Here is an 18,960-nt window from a genome sequence, read left to right as displayed (position 1 = left end):
CAACATTTCTACGGAAGCCAAACTGATTATCCCCGAGGTCAGCTTCTACCAGTTTTTCCATTTGTCTGTAAAGAATTCGCGTTAGTATTTTGCAGCTGTGACTTATGAAACTGATTGTTCAGTAATTTTCACATCTTTCAACATCTACTTTCTTTGGGATTGGAATTATTATATTCTTCTTGAAGTCTGTGGGTATTTCTCCTGTCTCATACATCTTGCTCACCAGATGATAGTTTTGTCAGGACTGGCTCACCCAAGGCCGTCAGTAGTTCTGATGGAATGTTGTCTACTCCCGGGCCATTGTTTCGACTCAGGTCTTTCAGTGCTCTCTCAAATTCTTTGTGCAGTATCGTATCTCCCACTTCATCTTCATCTACATCCTCTTCCATTTCCGTAATATTGTCCTCAAGTACATTGCCCTTGTATAAACCCTCTATATACTCCTTCCACCCTTCTGCTTTCCCTTCTTAGCTTAGAACTGGGTTTCCATCTGAGCTCTTGATATTCATACAAGTGGTTCTCATTTCTCCAAAGTTCTCTTTAATTTTCCTGTAGGCAGTATCTGTCTAACTCCTCGTGACATAACCCTCTACATCCTAACATTTGTGCTCTAGCCATCCCTGCTTAGCCATTTTGCACTTCCTTTCAATCTCATTTTTGAGACGTTTGTATTCCTTTTTGCCTGCTTCATTTACTGCATTTTTATATTTTCTCCTTTCATCAATTAAATTCAATATTTCTTCTGTTACACAAGGATTTCTACTAGCCCTCATCTTTTCACCTACTTGATCCTCTGCTGCCTTCACTACTTCATCCCTCAGAGCTACCCATTCTTCTTCTACTGTATTTGTTTCCCCCATTCCTGTCAATTGTTCCCTTACGCTCTCCCTAAAACTCTGTACAACCTCTGGTTTAGTCAGTTTATCCAGGTCCCATATCCTTAAATTCCCACCTTTTTGCAGTTTCTTCAGTTTTAATCTACAGTTCATAACCAATAGATTGTGGTCAGAGTCCATATCTGCCCCTGGAAATGTCTTACAATTTAAAAGCTGGTTCCTAAATCTCTGTCTTACCATTATATAATCTATCTGATACCTGATCTCCAGGGTTCTTCCAGGTATACAACCTCCTTTCATGATTCTTAAACCAAGTGTTAGCTATGATTAACTTATGCTCTGCGCAAAATTCTACCAGGCGGCTTCCTCCTTCATTTGTTACCCCCAATCCATATTCACCTACTATGTTTCCTTCTCTCCCTTTTCCTACTCTCGAATTCCAGTCACCCATGACTATTAAGTTTTCGTCTCCCTTCACTACCTGAATAATTGGCATATAAACTTGTACTACTGTTGTGGGCATGGGCTTCGTGTCTATCTTGGCCACAATAATGCGGTCACTATGCTGTTTACAGAAGCTTACCCGCACTCCAATTTTTTTATTCATTATTGAAGCTACTCCTGCATTACCCCTTTTTGATTTTGTACTTATAACCCTGTATTCACCTGTCTTGTTCCTCCTGCCACTGAACTTCACTAATTCCCACCATATCTAACTTTAACATATCCATTTCCCTTTTTAAATTTTCTAACCTACCTGCGCAATTAAGGGATCTGACATTCCACGCTCCGACCCGTAGAATGCCAGTTGTCTTTCTCCTGATAACAATGTCCTTCTGAGTAGTTCCCGCCTGGAGATCCGAATGGGGGACTATTTTACCTCCGGAATATTTTACCCAAGAGAATGCTATCATCATTTAACCATACAGTAAAGCTGCATGCTCTCGGGGAAAAATTACGGCTGTAGTTTCCCCTTGCTTTCAGCCGTTCGCAGTACCAGCACAGCAAGGCCGTTATGGTTAGTGTTACAAGGCCAGATCAGTCAATCATCCAGACTGTTGCCCCTGCAACTACTGAAAAGGCTGCTGCCCCTTTTCAGGAACCACACGTTTGTCTGGCCTCTCAACAGATACCCTTCTGTTGTAGTTGCATCTATGGTACGGCCATCTGTATCACTGAGGCACACAAGCCTCCCCATCAACGGCATGGTCCATGGTTCATGGGGGTGGGGGCCACATTATTATTATAATAACAGTTTTTATTACTTTGAAATCAGAAACCTCTTTTTCGGTACTCTTTCAGACTGCAAGAATTGCAACATACAGTTAACCTGTGTAATTGAGGTAAAGCAAATGTGCATTCTCGGTGCAGTTCAGTAGTGTGTGCTGTTTCTGTAATTCTGAATGTGGTTATTGTGTGCTGTTCATTCTGTCAAGATGTCCCCAGCCATTTGAAGCTTGGACTGTGGGCACATTCAATTTGCAGCAAGGAGGGCACTCTGCATGGGAAGTTACCTTCGAAATTGATGTACTTCACGGTGACATGTTAAGAACTTTCAGCCACTATCATGGAAAAAAAAATATTGCCACTCTGTCTCATAGTGGTTGCCTGCAGTCTACAGTACTAGTTGATGACACAGAAAACTGTGAAAAGTGTGTGTGTGTGTGTGTGTGTGTGTGTGTGTGTGTGTGTGTGTGTGTGTGTGTGTTTTTCCCAGTGCAGTGATGCATGGAGGAGGTGGGCAAGGAAACTCCTGGAAAGAAAATTATAGAAATGGCATCAGGTCCTCGTCACAGATGAGTGCAGAGTTTTTGTGACCCCTGATGTTAGTTTTAGAAGAATGCTAAGGCTTCGTGGCACCAATGCTTGCAGTCCCACAGTTTCGGCAAGGAAGTCGAACAGTCATGTTTCAGGCCAGTATCGTATACAGATGTCTGGGACACCTTGAGACATTCTTCCGTCCATCCTCAAAGGTTCCGTGGCATCACACGGTGACACACTTTCTGCTGCAGTGAGAATCCCTGCACTGTCAGTGACATGTGGCACCCAATACATATTAAGCACCATATTGCTGTGCGGGTGTAGTCTGAAATGTTTATTGGCACACCCGGATTAATTCTCTCCTCTGCTAGGCTATCACATCAGCCTCACTTCAACCCCTGAGACAGGGTTAAACGTGCCACGACCCCAATGTCGATAATCAAAGCTCTGTAGATTGGAATATTTACGCTGCTAGCAGTTCATACACAGCTGCCAACTTGCTCTAAACAACTGCCGCTGATACTCTCCGTGCAACAAAACAGGACTACAGTACAGAATCAATATGGATAGAGTGACACAAAATACCACACTAAAATTTCCATGGAAACTAATATAATATTGGCTTCCATGAAAATTTCAAGTCAATCTCGTTCAAGTTAGCACCACTTTCAAACTAGCTCCTCATTCTAATATTAGAGGTTTCTTGCCTATTGGGCAGCTCTACACACTCTAAACAGTAACACTCGCCTAGAAAATATGAAATTGATGTCTGCACATGAGAATGCAATTTCCGAATCTTTGTAATAGATGACTCAATTGACCAGGAAGAACCACCTTCTCTCAGCTGCTGAAACACACTGCGGAAAACACCACCTTCTGCACCAGGGGCCACACACACAACTTCCACATCCCACGAGGGCTGCTGCCCGACTCCTCAATTTCACAAGTTACAAACTGCTCGGCAAAGTTATTTAACTTCTAGGCGTTTCAGCCAGACAAGATTCACGAGCAGAGTGCAGGATTTTCAGTGCCCATTTTCTGCTTCCACTTCAAACATTTCTGTAAGGTGCTGCTTCTTGGCAGTACTTTCAGAACTTTCTCTGCCACAGATGTGAGAATGTACTAGGTGTCATAGGGAAATGACTCGTCCTTAAAAACAGCTGAGTCAGCTCTGACCACCATCTCTTTAGGAGGATTAAGGAAAGAATGCCGTATCATCTTCATGCCACACTTCCCCCTGCAAGCAGAAACTGGCCATGGCACCCACATTAGTTGCACTTCCAGGAAATATTGGTTAATTTAGGGGCTGTGCAGTATCGAGGCAGGATCTTATAATTTACCGTTTGGCCCTACGGTCAATGTTTTGCCGATGTGTTCATCTCTAAGATGATAATGCTTCTGAATATTCTTCTCCATGAGGTAGGAATCAACCAAATGGAATAGCATGCAGAATCTGGTGACACAAATGGAATTTAGCATGCTTGAGACAAGTTAACATTCGCATTGCAATATTGCAGGAAACTGTACCACACTGAATGTGAAAGTTGCTGTATAAGAGGGAGGCAGGTTTGTGGACAGCATGACAAGAACAACCCAAGCATGTTAAAATTCTTGGTAGACCAATACTGTAATCAATCTTATCCGGCAGCTGTTTTTTGTTTCGCACGTGCAGTATCTAACATATACTTTTTTGTTTATAAAGCTGCTTCTTTCATGCAGTGCTCCTCCAGAATCCAAGCTCACAAACATTCATAAGTACGTAGCTGACTCAAAACTTTTTTAAATGTCTGCTCTGTATAATAGAGTATTGTCAATCAATGAGGCAGCTCTGACATTAGGGTTTAATAACAGATTGAGTATTCTAACCTGCTAAAAGGAAAATGTGTGGAAGAGTTTATCAATAAAAGTATTTATGAATAACTTGACCCAGCATCTCACATGGATAACATGAAGTACCTACAGCTGGGCAACATGTCTGGTGTAACTTCATGAATTATATGCATAAATCTTTCTCTTGAATGGTTTATTAGTGAAAACAGTATGAAAATATCAACAGTAGTTCCTAGAGACACATTAACACACAGATGACCAAAAAAGGGTGCAGTGGGTGATTTGAATTTTGTAAGCTGTGTAGATGGGTTCATATCCTGACATCTATACAGTGTACTATGAATTTTCCAGAGGTGTGTGTTGGGATAGCAGGTACTTTCACTGTAATTGTTAATAAAGGATGGGGACTATATAATGTTTACTTGAGGGGCAGTGCAACAATGGCCTTTACTCTTTCTGCAGAATAAGCTAGTGAGGTGGATGTAATAATAACATAAAACTAGAACATTGGGCTCTTGCAAATGGATGATAATGGCTTACGTGTGCAGGGAGCAGATATCCATCATGTGTGTGCCTTTGCAGAATTAATAGCATTCTTTTAGTTGGATTTTGTGTGTGCTGTTTCTACTTTGGCATGGAGACTGTTGTTATCTGCCATGCAAATAGAAAGTATCATATGTAACATGGTTACAGACTTTTTTTATTGCCTGTACTTATCTTTGATTCAAAGAGTGCTACAGCAGCAAGGTATGCAGGGGACCTTCTGTGAAGTTTCTCAAGTAGGGGATGAGTTACTGACACCATAGAAACATTGAGAACTAGCTGTGAACCTTGCCTGCATAGCTTGGTCAGTAGGAGCATTGTCACTGAAATGCAACATTCCAGGTTAGTCTTGGTCCAACACAGTTTTAATCTGCCAGAAAATATAACATCTAATTTGTTTGTCAGACTCTGTATGAATAAAATTCACGTAAGAATACTTGCATGTGTGGTGCCTTCAAGTACTCGAATATCCACCGTCACCTTGCAAAATTTGCTCTTTCAACTGGGTTCTTTGGAGCTTATATAAAAAGTGCTGCAAATAAGAGGCTTCCAAGTGTATTACATTAGAAGTGTACATGTTTTCTATAACAGATTTATTAATTTTGTAATTTTTTGTATTAAATTCTGCATATCGGGTGTTACAGTCACAAGAACATGAGTAAACAGTAGGTGGATATTAACCAAACAAATAAATTGGTTGCTAATCCTGGGCATCAAAGTACTTCACTATCAGATTTTTTTAATGACAGTGCTTGGAGACAGTGGGTTTTCTTACATTTTTATATGGCACCACACAGTAAAGTTATAGATTGGTATTGAAAGTTGATTAGATCCTCAATTGTTTAATTTTCATTTGTTCATTTTTGTGAGGAGCTATATTTGATCTAACATTATTTGGTTTTATTCACAACTGTCTGCGCATAAGAGAATTCAAACTTAATGCCAAACTAACTTTCCAGAGCCTTATTATGTCTGTATGCTAGCCTTAACCTCACAGGTTCTTCTCAATAAAGAAAGGATGTGTGTCCAGTTTCTGTTGGTTGTTTCCCTACCTGTGCCTCAGCAAGGCTGCAGATGGACAATTTAAAACATGAAAAACACAGAACAAAATTTACATGATTTGCACACAGGCTTCACAGCTTTCCCTCCCATCTTAGGTGAAATTTCTAGGTTGTTACAAAAGTCTCAACTGTCCACAACAAATATTTATGACTCTGGTTGTGAAGCTGTTGGAAACTAACCAAGCTAGAAGCACTGTGGTTGTGAACATCATCTGCAAAATGTAAGCCTTTCAAGGCTAATTTACAGTTGGGGAAAGAAATGGCTCAAATGGCTCTGAGCACTATGGGACTCAACTGCTGAGGTCATAAGTTCCCTAGAACTTAGAACTACTTAAACCTAACTAACCTAAGGACATCACACACACCCATGCCCGAGGCTGGATTCGAACCTGCGACCGTAGCAGTACCGTGGTTCCGGACTGCAGCGCCTAGAACCACACGGCCACCGCGGCCGGCAGTTGGGGAAAGAAAGGCTGCTGATGCCGTACCTGGAGAACGTGTGTTGGACAGTCACGTTGCATTTAGTGGGAAAGTTGAGCATGCAGGTGAAGGTGTTGTGGATATCCCACAACGCATGACCATGGTGCTTCGAGCAATTCCACAAGAAACATTTGCTGACAGTTTCCAACAGCTTTCCAGTCAATGTCAGAAGTACTTTTTAAAGCTAACGGTGATTACTTTGAAGGTCACTAAAGGCATTTTCTTTGCACCTCTTGTTTGCTTTATTTTCTGAGACCATTTACCTAACTTTCTAGGTACAACTTTCAAATGAGTTGAACTCAGCAGAATGTGGAAGATATTCAGAAAAAAAGACTTAAATTGGACGCAGTGTGTAGTTTTGAATTATCGTGCCATTGTAGTATGGCATCATTCAGCAAACTGCTGTAGGAGTGATCTTCAAAACATCTTTGATATTGTTGTAAACGAAAACAATTGTGGAACTTAAAACATTTTGTGTAGATATATTACATAAAAGTATTGACCATTTTTTGGTGTAATCATCATGATAGTTCATACATTTGTTGAACTGGAGTTCCAGCTTTCATATCCCTTCTGCTAAAAATGTCTGCCACTTGTCTTTAAATCCTTGGTGTCGCTGTACCCTGCCGTTTCTCACTCGATGTGAAAAGTTGCCAGTGAAGTTGTGTCTCCTGTGTAATTATTTTAGTTTTTCTCTTGTGTTACATGTGTTTTAATTGCAGTTGCAAAATGTTTTTCATTTGTCCATCTTGTGGGATGTTGGGTAGTGTAATCTTGCAGGTTACCATGAGTGACATTGTGAGAGTGAGTGTGATTATGTAAGTTCAGTTCTTCATTTGTGTGATCGTATTGTCTCTAGTTGCCTTATAATATTGGAGGTATTTTGTCTTTCCATCTACAAGAAAATGCATGTATTTGTCACCAAACGTGTTTAGTTTTTTGGAAATGTAGCATCAGTGCTGGTATTTTTATGCCTGGTTTTCACTTACATCAGGATTTTTTTTACTTATTCCTTTGTTTGGCACTGTTTGTTCTGGTCTAATTATGCATGGCTTTGCAGAATTAGATATTTCTTGATGCGAAACACCACAATATAGTGCCACTAATATAGTTCAAATGTGTGTGAATTCCTAAGGGATCAAACTGCTGAGGTCACCAGTCCCTAGACTTACACACTACTTAAACTAACTTATGCTAAGAACAACACACACACACATACATACATACGTACGTACATACAAAGGAGGACTCGAACCTCCGGCGGGAGGGGCCGTGCAATCCGTGACACGGCACCTCAAACGGTGCGGTTCTATATTGTGAAGTGTGCGAAACGTAGGAATAACTGAAACAAAATGTGTAGGCAGATGCTGTTCCTTGATGTAAGAGAAAACCAGCATAATATATCACCACAACGCAAAGACAAATTTAAAATACCTCTAATGATTATATAAGACTTACTTGTAATTGTTGTCAAAAACTTTAAACACATTAATCCTATATTTCTACGAACAGAGATGTCGTACATTGTGCATCAAAATGACATGTGATGACAGCATGCCATTAGTTTGATTTGAACTGGTTTATGCAGCTTTTTTATGGTCTCATGGTTGCAGCTGTGCTGGGAAAATAATTATGTTTAGTGTCCAAAGATGTGGCAACGCACTCGGAAGGTTGGTTTTTTGTGTAGTAGTAACAATTGAATTTGTCGTGGTACTAATGTAAGAATGCCCCTGCCCAAGATCGCTGCACTCTCGAGGAGGTCTCAATACTTTGAAAGTTGAAATACACAGATCACTATATGACGTCAGTGTCACCATAGTGGTTGTGTAGTGTTAACAAGTAGTTAATTCTTTGATAGTGTCACTCATCAAAGCTGATGGGTTGTTTCATATTATTTACTGCTTCAGAATTTCTTAATTTATATTTGAACTGGAAGCAATGTATTCAGCACACATCACAAACAACAGTGTACTTTAAGAAGTCGTCTCGTTCAATCTTACTATGTTTCATTAGCGTTACACTGACGACCACATAACATTCCTAAAATCCAGTTGCATGTTGTGTACCTTCTTCCTCTTGTTTCGGGGGAGAGGGCAGGTGTGAGATGATCCTGCTACTGCTGTTAACATTGCAGTTACCATCATATTGATGGGGACTTACTATGGCAAAGTGATGATTTATCCTTCTGTTTATATGTTTAACATACATAACAAAAATTAATACCTATATTAAAATCGGAAGTTGTGTTTCGTGTTTAAGAAAGAACATCACAATGAATGTTGTTTCATATAATGCTTGTGTTTAATGGGACTGATTAATATTCGGACCACGTGGGAAGAAACTGATATTGAGTGAAATACTATCTGTTGTACACATACTGTTTAGCTTAAGAATACCCGTATAATTCTTATTATGTATCTTCCTTTCAGGTTGGCCTTACACATTTAATGTTCTTGCCAACTTCCAACTCGACTGCTTCACAGCAAGAGCTGTTACTTGCAAGTGAGTATTTGATTTCTATACATAATCTTGTTTCTAAAATGAATACTATCTGCAAACACATGAAGCTAAATGGACGTCTCAACTGTAGCTCAGTAGACTCTTTTGGATTATCTGATAATGCTAATTTTGGCGATGTGAGCCATTTAGTGTATATTGTAATGTTCACACAGTTCTTGGTTCAGTTTTTCCCACTGAGTAAGGTGTTGCAGGATTTGTGTTGATGGACTTAACATTAAAGAGAAGCAGGTTTTGAATCTCTAGCCAGCCATCCATATTTATGTTTTCCATAGTTTGTCTAAATGAGTTACAGTGAATTCCAGATTCTTCAAAAACATGACCAGTTTGCTTTCAGACAGTACTATTTCTGAACTTGTGCTCAATTTCTCATCTAATTGAACAAAATATTAAATACTAATCTTCCTTTTACAGTTTTCCTCCAATTTGCATTTCAAATAAAATGGTTGGTAATCCAGTTGAACCAATCTTAGTATGAAACTAATTAATCATGATAACATACGCTATAATTGGCTATGCACAATGATCCTTTACAATTGAAATGATCATTAATGCCCCTAATGTAATATCACATTAAACTGAAAGCAAGTGCACATTAACCTTACTTTAACTTGACTGCTTCGTGGATTTTATGGAAAAGAAAAGCTTGTATTAAAGAATTTTTTCCTGTACTTTCTTTCAAATTAATTAATCTGTCATGCAGTAAGTAAACAGGAACATTCTGTAAAGTGCTATTGTATCAGGTCAAGAAGTACTTGGCTTCAGGCAAACGGTAGTTGTATAGGAATAAAACCTTTCCAGCTAACCTGATCAAAAAGTCACTGGGGTTTACAGTTGAAAAATATTTTATTCAGACACTGGTCTTAAACTCAAGCGATGCTGATGTTGTGGAAGGTGAAATCCTGTGGCATCAGTTCACAGTAATAATGCGTGTGGAGGTCTTTTGCAGCAATAATGCATGTATGTAGAACTTTTGCAGCAGTAATGCGTGTGTGTATGACTCTCTCTAAAGAACTTGGTAGCAACATGGTATCTCCGTGTAATGGCTTACATTGTTATTAGCTGTATCACAATGTGGCACATACATTCAAATCTATCTCAGTGTCTAAGTTTTTGTTTCGCTTCCATTCAGAAGTGCAACTCCTCCATGTCTTCGAATAAAAGTTCCTTGCAGAAGCAGTCACCACTAGTATACTTCCTTTGGAAAGTCATTGTTTGCAGAAAGTTCTATATCTGACTTTTTAACAATGTTAGATACTTCACTCTGTTGCATCCCAGTGCTTACTAAGTATGTATTACATTTAAACAATTTTAAATCAACTGTCCTTAAAATAATTTCCACGGAGCATGTAGATGAAAAAGTCCTTAAAATGGAATGTTTGACTCTGTTAGTGTTACAGATGGAGTAATTGCTCAGTTGTCAGAGATTTTGTGTTCATTCACTTCATTTTTTAAATTTCCATCTTGCTGTAATTTTTTTAATCTTCCAGGAGACATTCTGGAGATCGGTGCTCAGTGGAGCATTGCTATGAAAGATATACCCTCATTTGAGAGATATATGGCACAACTGAAATGTTACTATTTGGATTACAGGTAAGTTGACTTGTGTTTCGCTGTCGTGTTGCTTGGTCAGAATGATGGCATGCAGTATTTCTGTCTGATTTGATGACTGTGTGTGTGTGTGTGTGTGTGTGTGTGTGTGTGTGTGTGTGTGTGTGTGTGTGTGTGTGTTTACATGCATATATATTTTAGTCACATGTATGTTTATTGCTAGAAACTGATCTCAAGAAAGGTTATTTAACATTCTAAAGAACGCCTCCGTAGCATAGCGGTAGCGTTATCGCATACCACGCAGGGGGCCCGGGTTCGATTCCCGGCAGGGGACTTGGTGTTCTGTGTCCTTCTTCATCATTTTCGCCCCCATGAACCATGGACCTTGCCGTTGGTGGGGAGGCTTGCGTGCCTCAGCGATACAGATGGCCGTACCGTAGGTGCAACCACAACGGAGGCCAGACAAACATGTGGTTCCTGAAGAGGGGCAGCAGCGTTTTCAGTAGTTGCAGGGGCAACAGTCTGGATGATTGACTGATCTGGCCTTGTAACATTAACCAAAACGGCCTTGCTGTGCTGGTACTGCGAACGGCTGAAAGCAAGGGGAAACTACAGCCGTAATTTTTCCCGAGGACATGCAGCTTTACTGTATGATTAAATGATGATGGCATCCTCTTGGGTAAAATATTCCGGAGGTAAAATAGTCCCCCATTCGGATCTCCGGGCAGGGACTACTCAAGAGGTCGTCGTTAACAGGAGAAAGAAAACTGGCGTTCTACGGATCGGAGCGTGGAATGTCAGATCCCTTAATCGGGCAGGTAGATTAGAAAATCTAAAAAGGGAAATGGATAGGTTAAAGTTAGATATAGTAGGAATTAGTGAAGTTCGGTGGCAGGAGGAACAAGACTTTTGGTCAGGTGATTACAGGGTTATAAATACAAAATCAAATAGGGGTAATGCAGGAGTAGGTTTAATAATGAATAAAAAAATGGAGTGCGGGTTAGCTACTGGAATTCATCAGTAGGAAAAGGGAGAGAAGGAAACATAGTAGGTGAATATGGATTGGGGGGAAGAAATGAAAGAGGAAGCCGCCTTGTAGAATTTTGCACAGAGCGTAACATAATCATAGCTAACACTTGGTTCAAGAATCATAAAAGAAGGTTGTATACCTGGAAGAATCCTGGAGATACTAAAAGGTATCAGATAGATTATATAATGGTAAGACAGAGACTTAGGAACCAGGTTTTAAATTGTAAGACATTTCCAGGGGCAGATGTGGATTCTGACCACAATCTATTGGTTATGAGCTGCAGATTGAAACTGAAGAAACTGCAAAAAGGTGAGAATTTAAGGAGATGGGACCTGGATAAACTGAAAGAACCAGAAGTTGTAGAGAGTTTCAGGGAGAGCATAAGGGAACAATTGACAGGAATGGGGGAAAGAAATACAGTAGAAGAAGAATGGGTAGCTCTGAGGGATAAAGTAGTGAAGGCAGCAGAGGATCAAGTAGGTAAAAAGACGAGGGCTAATAGAAATCCTTGGGTAACAGAAGAAATATTGAATTTAATTGATGAAAGGAGAAAATATAAAAATGCAGTAAATGAAGCAGGCAAAAAGGAATACAAACGTCTCAAAAATGAGATCGACAGGAAGTGCAAAATGGCTAAGCAGGGATGGCTAGAGGACAAATGTAAGGATGTAGAGGCCTGTCTCACTAGGGGTAAGATAGATACTGCCTACAGGAAAATTAAAGAGACCTTTGGAGAGAAACATGCAAGCAAATACTGACCATGTTCCTTACTTCAGGACATAACATTGAAAAAAGCAAACCTACCTTTACAGCATTTGTGAATTTACGAAAAAAGACTGTTTTGGCATTGTTGACTGGAATACTTTTTAAAATTCTGAAGGTTGGAATCATAAAATACAGGGAACAAAATATTAACTACAACTTGAACAAAATGCAGTAATAAGTCGAACGACATAAAAAGTACATCTACATCTACATCCATACTCCGCAAGCCAACTGACGGTGTGTGAGGGCAGCTTGAGTACCTCTGTCGGTTCTCCCTTCTATTCCAGTCTCGTATTGTTCGTGGAAAGAAAGATTGTCGGTATGCCTGCATGTGGGCTCTGATCCTTCTGGTTTTATCCTCATGGTCTCTCCACGAGATATACATAGGAGGGAGCAATGTACTGCTTGACTCCTATCATCTCCGTAACGCTTTCGCGATTACTAGATGATCCTGTAACGAAGCGCGCTGCTCTCCGTTGGATCCTCTCTATCTCTTCTATCAACCCTATCTGGTACGGATCCCACACTGCTGAGCAGTATTCAAGCAGTGGGTGAACAAGCGTACTGTAACCTACTTCCTTTGTTTTCGGACTGCATTTCCTTAGGATTCTTCCAATGAATCTCAGTCTGGCACCTGCTTTACTGTTGATTAATTTTATATGGTCATTCCATTTTAAATCACTCCTAATGCCTAATCCCAGATAATTTATGGAATTAACTGCTTCCAGTTGCTGACCTGCTATATTGTAGCTAAATGATAAAGGATCTTTCTATGTATTCGCAGTACATTACACTTGTCTACATTGAGATTCAATTTGCCATTCCCTGCACCGTGCATCAATTAGTTGCAGATCCTCCTGCATTTCTGTACAATTCTCCATTGTAACAACCTCTCGATATACTACAGCATCATCCGCAAATAGCCTCAGTGAACTTCCGATGTTATCCACAAGGTCATTTATATATATTGTAGCAACGGTCCTACGACACTCCCCTACAGCACACCTGAAATCACTCTTTTTGGAAGACTTCTCTCCATTGAGATTGACATGCGATGTTACATTATCTAGGAACTCTTCAACCCAATCACACAATTGGTCTGATAGTCCATATGCTCTTACTTTGTTCGTTAAACGACTGTGGGAAACTGTATCAAACACCTCGCGGAAGTCAAGAAACACGGCATCTACCTGGGAACCCGTGTCTATGGCTCTCTGAGGCTCGTGGACGAATAGTGCGAGCTGGGTTTCGCACGATCGTCTTTTTCGAAACCCATGCTGATTCCTACAGAGTAGATTTCTAGTCTCCAGAAAAGTCATTATACTTGAACATAATACGTGTTCCAAAATTCTACAACTGATCGACGTTAGAGAGATATGTCTATAGCTATGCACATCTGTTCGACGTCCCTTCTTGAAAATGGGGATGACCTGTGCCCTTTTCCAATCTTTTGGAACGCTACGCGCTTCTAGAGACCTACGGTACTACTACAAGAAGGGGGGAAAGTTCCTTCGTGTGCTCTGTGTAACATCGAACTGGTATCCAATGAGGTCCAGACGCCTTTCCTCTTTTGAGTGATTTTAATTGTTTTTCTATCCCTCTGTCATATATTACAGTATCTTCCATTTTGTCACCTGTGCGACAGTCTAGAGAAGGAACTACAGTGCAGTCTTCCTCTGTGAAACAGCTTTGGAAAAGACATTTGGTATTTCGGCCTTTACTATGTCATCCTCTGTTTCAGTACCATTTTGGTCACAGTGTGTCTGGACATTTTGTTTTGATCCCCCTACTGCTTTGACATAAATCCAAAATTTCGTTGGATTTTCTGCCAAGTCAGTACATAGAACTTTACTTTCTAATTCATTGAACGCATCTCGCATAGCCCTCCTCACTCTACATTTCGCTTCGTGTAATTTTTGTTTGTCTGCAGGGCTTTGGCTATGTTTATGTTTGCTGTGAAGTTCCCTTTGCTTCTGTAGCAGCTTTCTAACTCGGTTGTTGTACAGTGGTGGCTCTTTTCCATCTCTTATGATCTTTGCTTGGCACATACTCATCTAACGCATATTGTCCGATGGTTTTGAACTTTGTCCACTAATCCTCAACACTATCTGTACTTGAGACAAAACTTTTGTGTTGAGCCGTCAGGTACTCTGTAATCTGCTTTTTGTCACTTTTGCTAAACAGAAAAATCTTCCTGCCTTTTTTAATATTTCTATTTACAGCTGAAATTACCAATGCAGTAACCGCATCATGATTGCTGATTCTACATTAACTGTTTCAAATAGTTCGGGTCAGTTTGTCACCAGAAGATCTAATATGTTATCACCACGAGTCGGTTCTCTGTTTAATTGCTCAAGGCAGTTTGCAGATAATTAACTTAAAAAAATTTCACTGGGTTCTTTGTCCCTGCCACCCGTTGTAAAAGTTTTCCTCCCAGTCTATATCTGTCAAATTAAAATCTCCACCTAGAACTATAACATGGTCGGGAAATCTACTCGAAATATTTTCCAAATTATCCTTCAGGTGCTCTGCCACAACAGCTGCTGAGCCAGGGGGCCTATAGAGACATCCAATTACTATGTTTGAGCCTGCTTTAACCGTGACCTTCACCCAAATTATTTCACATTTCAGATCTCCGTCAATTTCCTTCGATACTATTGCACTTTTTATTGCTATAAACATGCAAAATAATGTCGCGATACATCTGACCTGTTACAGTTCCTCTGTCAAAGACATACAGGGGTGAACGTGCACCTATCATAATCCCACCCCACACCATCAAACCACGACCTCCATACAGTTCCCTTTCAAGGACATTAAGAGATTGGTATCTGGTTCCTGGTTCACGTCAGATGAAAACCCAGCAGGAATCACTGTTCAGGCTATACCTGGACTTGTCCGTGAACATAACCAGGGACCACTGTTCGAATGACCATGTACTGTGTTCTTGACACCAGGCTTTACGGTCTATCCTGTGACCAGGGGTCAGTGGAATGCACCTTGCAGTTCTTCGGGCGAATAAACCATGTCTGTTCAGTCTAGACTGTGTGTCTGGAGAAAACTGTCCCAGTGGCTGGGGTAAGGTCCCTAGCAAGGCTACCTGCAGTACTCCGTCGCCGTCTGCGGGCACTGATGGTGAGATATCGGTCTTCTTGTGGTGTTGTACACTGCGGGCGTCCCGTACTGTAGTGCCTGGACACGTTTCCTGTCTGCTGGAATCATTGCCATAATCTTGAGATCACACTTTGTGGCACACGGAGGGCCCATGCATTGACTTGCTATGTTTGACCAGCCTCTAGTTGTCCTAGTATTCAACCCCTCATAACGTCATCAATCTGTGTTCTTTGGGCCATTTTCAGCACACAGTCACCATTAGCATGTCTGAAAACGTCTGCACACTTACTCGCTGCACCGTACTCTGACATGCACCAACACACCTCTGCGTAATTGGACTGCTGCCAGTGCCACCATGTGATGACTGCAGGTCAAATGAACCGCATGGTCATACTCAGAGGTGATTTAAACCCGCAAACCTCCTACCAGAGCGTTGTTTCACCTTGTATCAGCATTATCGTTAATTTATGAGCATGTGTGGTTACAAAGTAAGGCACAGTAAATAAAATTTAGTTAAATTTCAGTACTTACTTGGTGGAAAAAATCTGTGGTGGTTCTTATTGGTACATTTAAGAATAATTTACCATTGTATGGTACAATTTGAAACACACTTCCATGCATAGTTGAACTTCACAATCAAGGCACCAATATATTTCTTTCTTGAAGACTCTCCACTGGAAAGTTTCTTTTCCTGTACAAACTTTGCGCTCTCTTGTGGGATGGGCCTTTTCTGTGGAAGTAAGTCTGTCTGCAAAATGTCTTCCTAGCAGCATGTTGTTCACCCTCTTTCTTTGCAAATTCCTCTTCTAATTGAATAAGAAAATTTCCCAAATGGCAGCACTTTTCCTGATTATTTCTTGTTTCACAGTATAAGATGAAAGTGTTCACTGCTACCATTACAAAAGGATGCAAAAATAATTTATTCCACAATTTCATTTGCCTTCTCTTGACGTGGTGGTACGAAATCTACATCTACGTCTATACTATGTAAACCAGAGGAGTGCAGAGCGGCCCACTGTGGAGCACTCAGAGCCCGGGGGATTCTCCAGCCCAGCCCACTGCATTCGACACAGCTACCCGCTGGCCCGTGGCTCTGGGCTGCCCCAGCCCACTGCACTGGGCTTGCTGTGTCGTAGTGTGGCCAGCACTAGGCGGACATACTGCACTACTGATGGGGCGCACGCGACTTGCGACGCGCCGAACATTATTATTAGCAGTGGAATGACTTGCCAGTGCACTGTCACCTGCCCCCACTGAAAGGTTTTTTACTCACAGATGTCTTGCTCTCATTTTTTTGATGTGCAGAGTTAGTATTAATAAAACTGACAAATTGCAGGCTCTGATTCCTGACTGGAAATGGAGCAAAAAAGCTACTATGAACATACTTTTGGAAATACATCGTTGCCACGGTAATGGCACTGACAGAATGAAAGTTCCTCTGGCCATGTGCTGTGTGTTTCTTGCACATTGCAGGCTTTGTGATTGATGCAGGGTACTGTAACAGCAGGATTGTCCCGTATTCATGTCGACAACAAGCCGAGATGGTGTTTGTGTACAGCTGAGCAGATTGAAACAGTAGAGAGGTAGGACAGCTATACCAAAAAAAGTACCCTCACAGAACATTTCAAGCCCATGTTGGTGGACCACTTACCTGGAGCTTGCACTGGGGTTTGTCTCAATATCCCGCAGATCCGGTTCCTCCAAATCTGGTGCATGCCCAGTCTGCCACCTACCTACACGTTTGTCTCTCTGGACAGAGACCCATGATCACACAGACTCACAAAAAGGGCTTGAAATGTTATGTGATGTGGTTGGTATCTGTGAGGTTACTTGTTTCGTATAGCTGTGCTGCCTCTTGACCATTTCCCTATGCTTGGCCGTACACAAACACCGTCTCAGTATGCTGCGTCAATCACACATCCTGCAACACATATGGGACACATGGCGTGTGGTCAGAGTAACTTTCATTCATCAGCACCATCTACCAGGCAACGATGCATTTCTGGACACATGTTCACAGGATCTTTTTTTCCTCCATTTCCAGTCTGGAATCTGTACCAGCAGTTTGCCAGTTTTATTAACATTCACCCTGTATTTTAAGTGATCACCACGTATGTTTGGTGACGACTTAGATACTCCCGTAACAAACTGCATTTTTAGCTCTGATGATAACTCACTACAGTCGAAACCGTGAAACAGAAAAAATACTTACATCAATTGTGATGAAGACTCTTGTAAATAAAGTGATATATTTTCCTAATTATTAAATTTAACACATGAGTTGAGGCTGAAATAAAGGTGCTGGTTTTGGCCCTGCTGCTCAGTAATAATTTAGAAATAAACGGAGTACTATTTCATTTCAAAAATTCAAAACTAATTTGAAAACACTGTACAGAACTGAGACGTATGCAAAAAATGTGTAATAAACGAAAACATTTCCACTGCTAAAAAGAATGGAAAATGAAACTTAATATTCCAAAGTAGCTTCAGCATATGTTTTCACTCATTTGTCCCGTATAGAGTTACTATGCATTAAAAACGAGCATCAGCAATCTCCGGGTGTAAAAGTGGCAATCTTGCATTGAGAATAAAACTGGCAGAACTAAAATTTCTTTGAGAAGCAGAGCTAGATGCTTGTATACATAGCATTTTTCTGGTGAATTTCTGAAAAGTCTGAAAACTTTGCTAGCTCATTTTCCAGTAAGAAGCCACATTTTCTTCCATTTTACAGTTTTGATGTAAATATTTCTCCAACTCATCTGTCATTGACATCTAGCCACAAAGCAAACTTTTGTACTTCCTCTGGTAGTGGAGTTATAATGGGATTTGATGTTAGTTTAAAGTTCCTCATTGAGATATGACACTACTAATTTTTAAATAGTTTATTGAACATATATATCTTTCTGCTCGGTTTAGTTGCCACAACCACATCATGGTCACTGATACACAACCTCTGCTTTCCCATTTGCCTAACCTTTCAATATACATTCAGATTTTCCCCAAAAATCTAGGGCTATAAATTTCAGGTTTCAGCCAGCTTTCTGTACCTAGTGTTACGTAAGCTTCCCTGCTTTTCAGGAGTACTTCAAACTCTGGTACTTTGTTGTGAATGCTTCAGCAGATAACCCATAGGATTTTAATAGTAACCTGTTGGAGCCATTGCTTCCAATCTTATACTGACCCTTCGAGGTTTCTTATAGTATTGTTATCTGGATTGCATGGAGTGTTGCCTAACCTATAAAACCATAGTGTGCAACCAATGCACAGGAAACTACATGAGTAGCAGCCTTTGATATGTAGTGCACACCTGACCCATTTAGGGGAACCTACACTTGTCAACCATATTGCGCAAGTGCAGGAATCACAGCTTTGCTTGTCACAGAACCTTCAAAGTATCTGGTTCAACCCTTTCACTTGACTCAGAACCAAATGGGCATGCTCAGTTCTGGGGGTAATGCTGCAAAATGGGAGC

At 40.7% G+C, this 18,960-nt stretch overlaps 1 protein-coding gene across 2 annotated transcripts in view; it reads left to right on the top strand.

Annotated features, from left to right (window-relative positions):
• LOC126425111 (26S proteasome non-ATPase regulatory subunit 8-like) overlaps positions 1-18,960 on the top strand; it is a 66,369-nt gene that overhangs the window by 9,332 nt on the left and 38,077 nt on the right. For both annotated transcript variants that reach the window (XM_050088040.1, XM_050088039.1), the window contains exons 2-3: positions 8,941-9,013; positions 10,519-10,621. In XM_050088040.1, coding sequence (XP_049943997.1) covers positions 8,941-9,013; positions 10,519-10,621 — 176 coding nt within the window. The remainder of the gene's footprint in view (positions 1-8,940; positions 9,014-10,518; positions 10,622-18,960) is intronic.

The sequence above is a fragment of the Schistocerca serialis genome, chromosome 10 (genome assembly GCF_023864345.2).
Source record: "Schistocerca serialis cubense isolate TAMUIC-IGC-003099 chromosome 10, iqSchSeri2.2, whole genome shotgun sequence".
NCBI classification, from domain to species: Eukaryota; Metazoa; Arthropoda; class Insecta; order Orthoptera; family Acrididae; genus Schistocerca; species Schistocerca serialis.
This window is presented reverse-complemented; position numbering and strand designations above follow the sequence as displayed.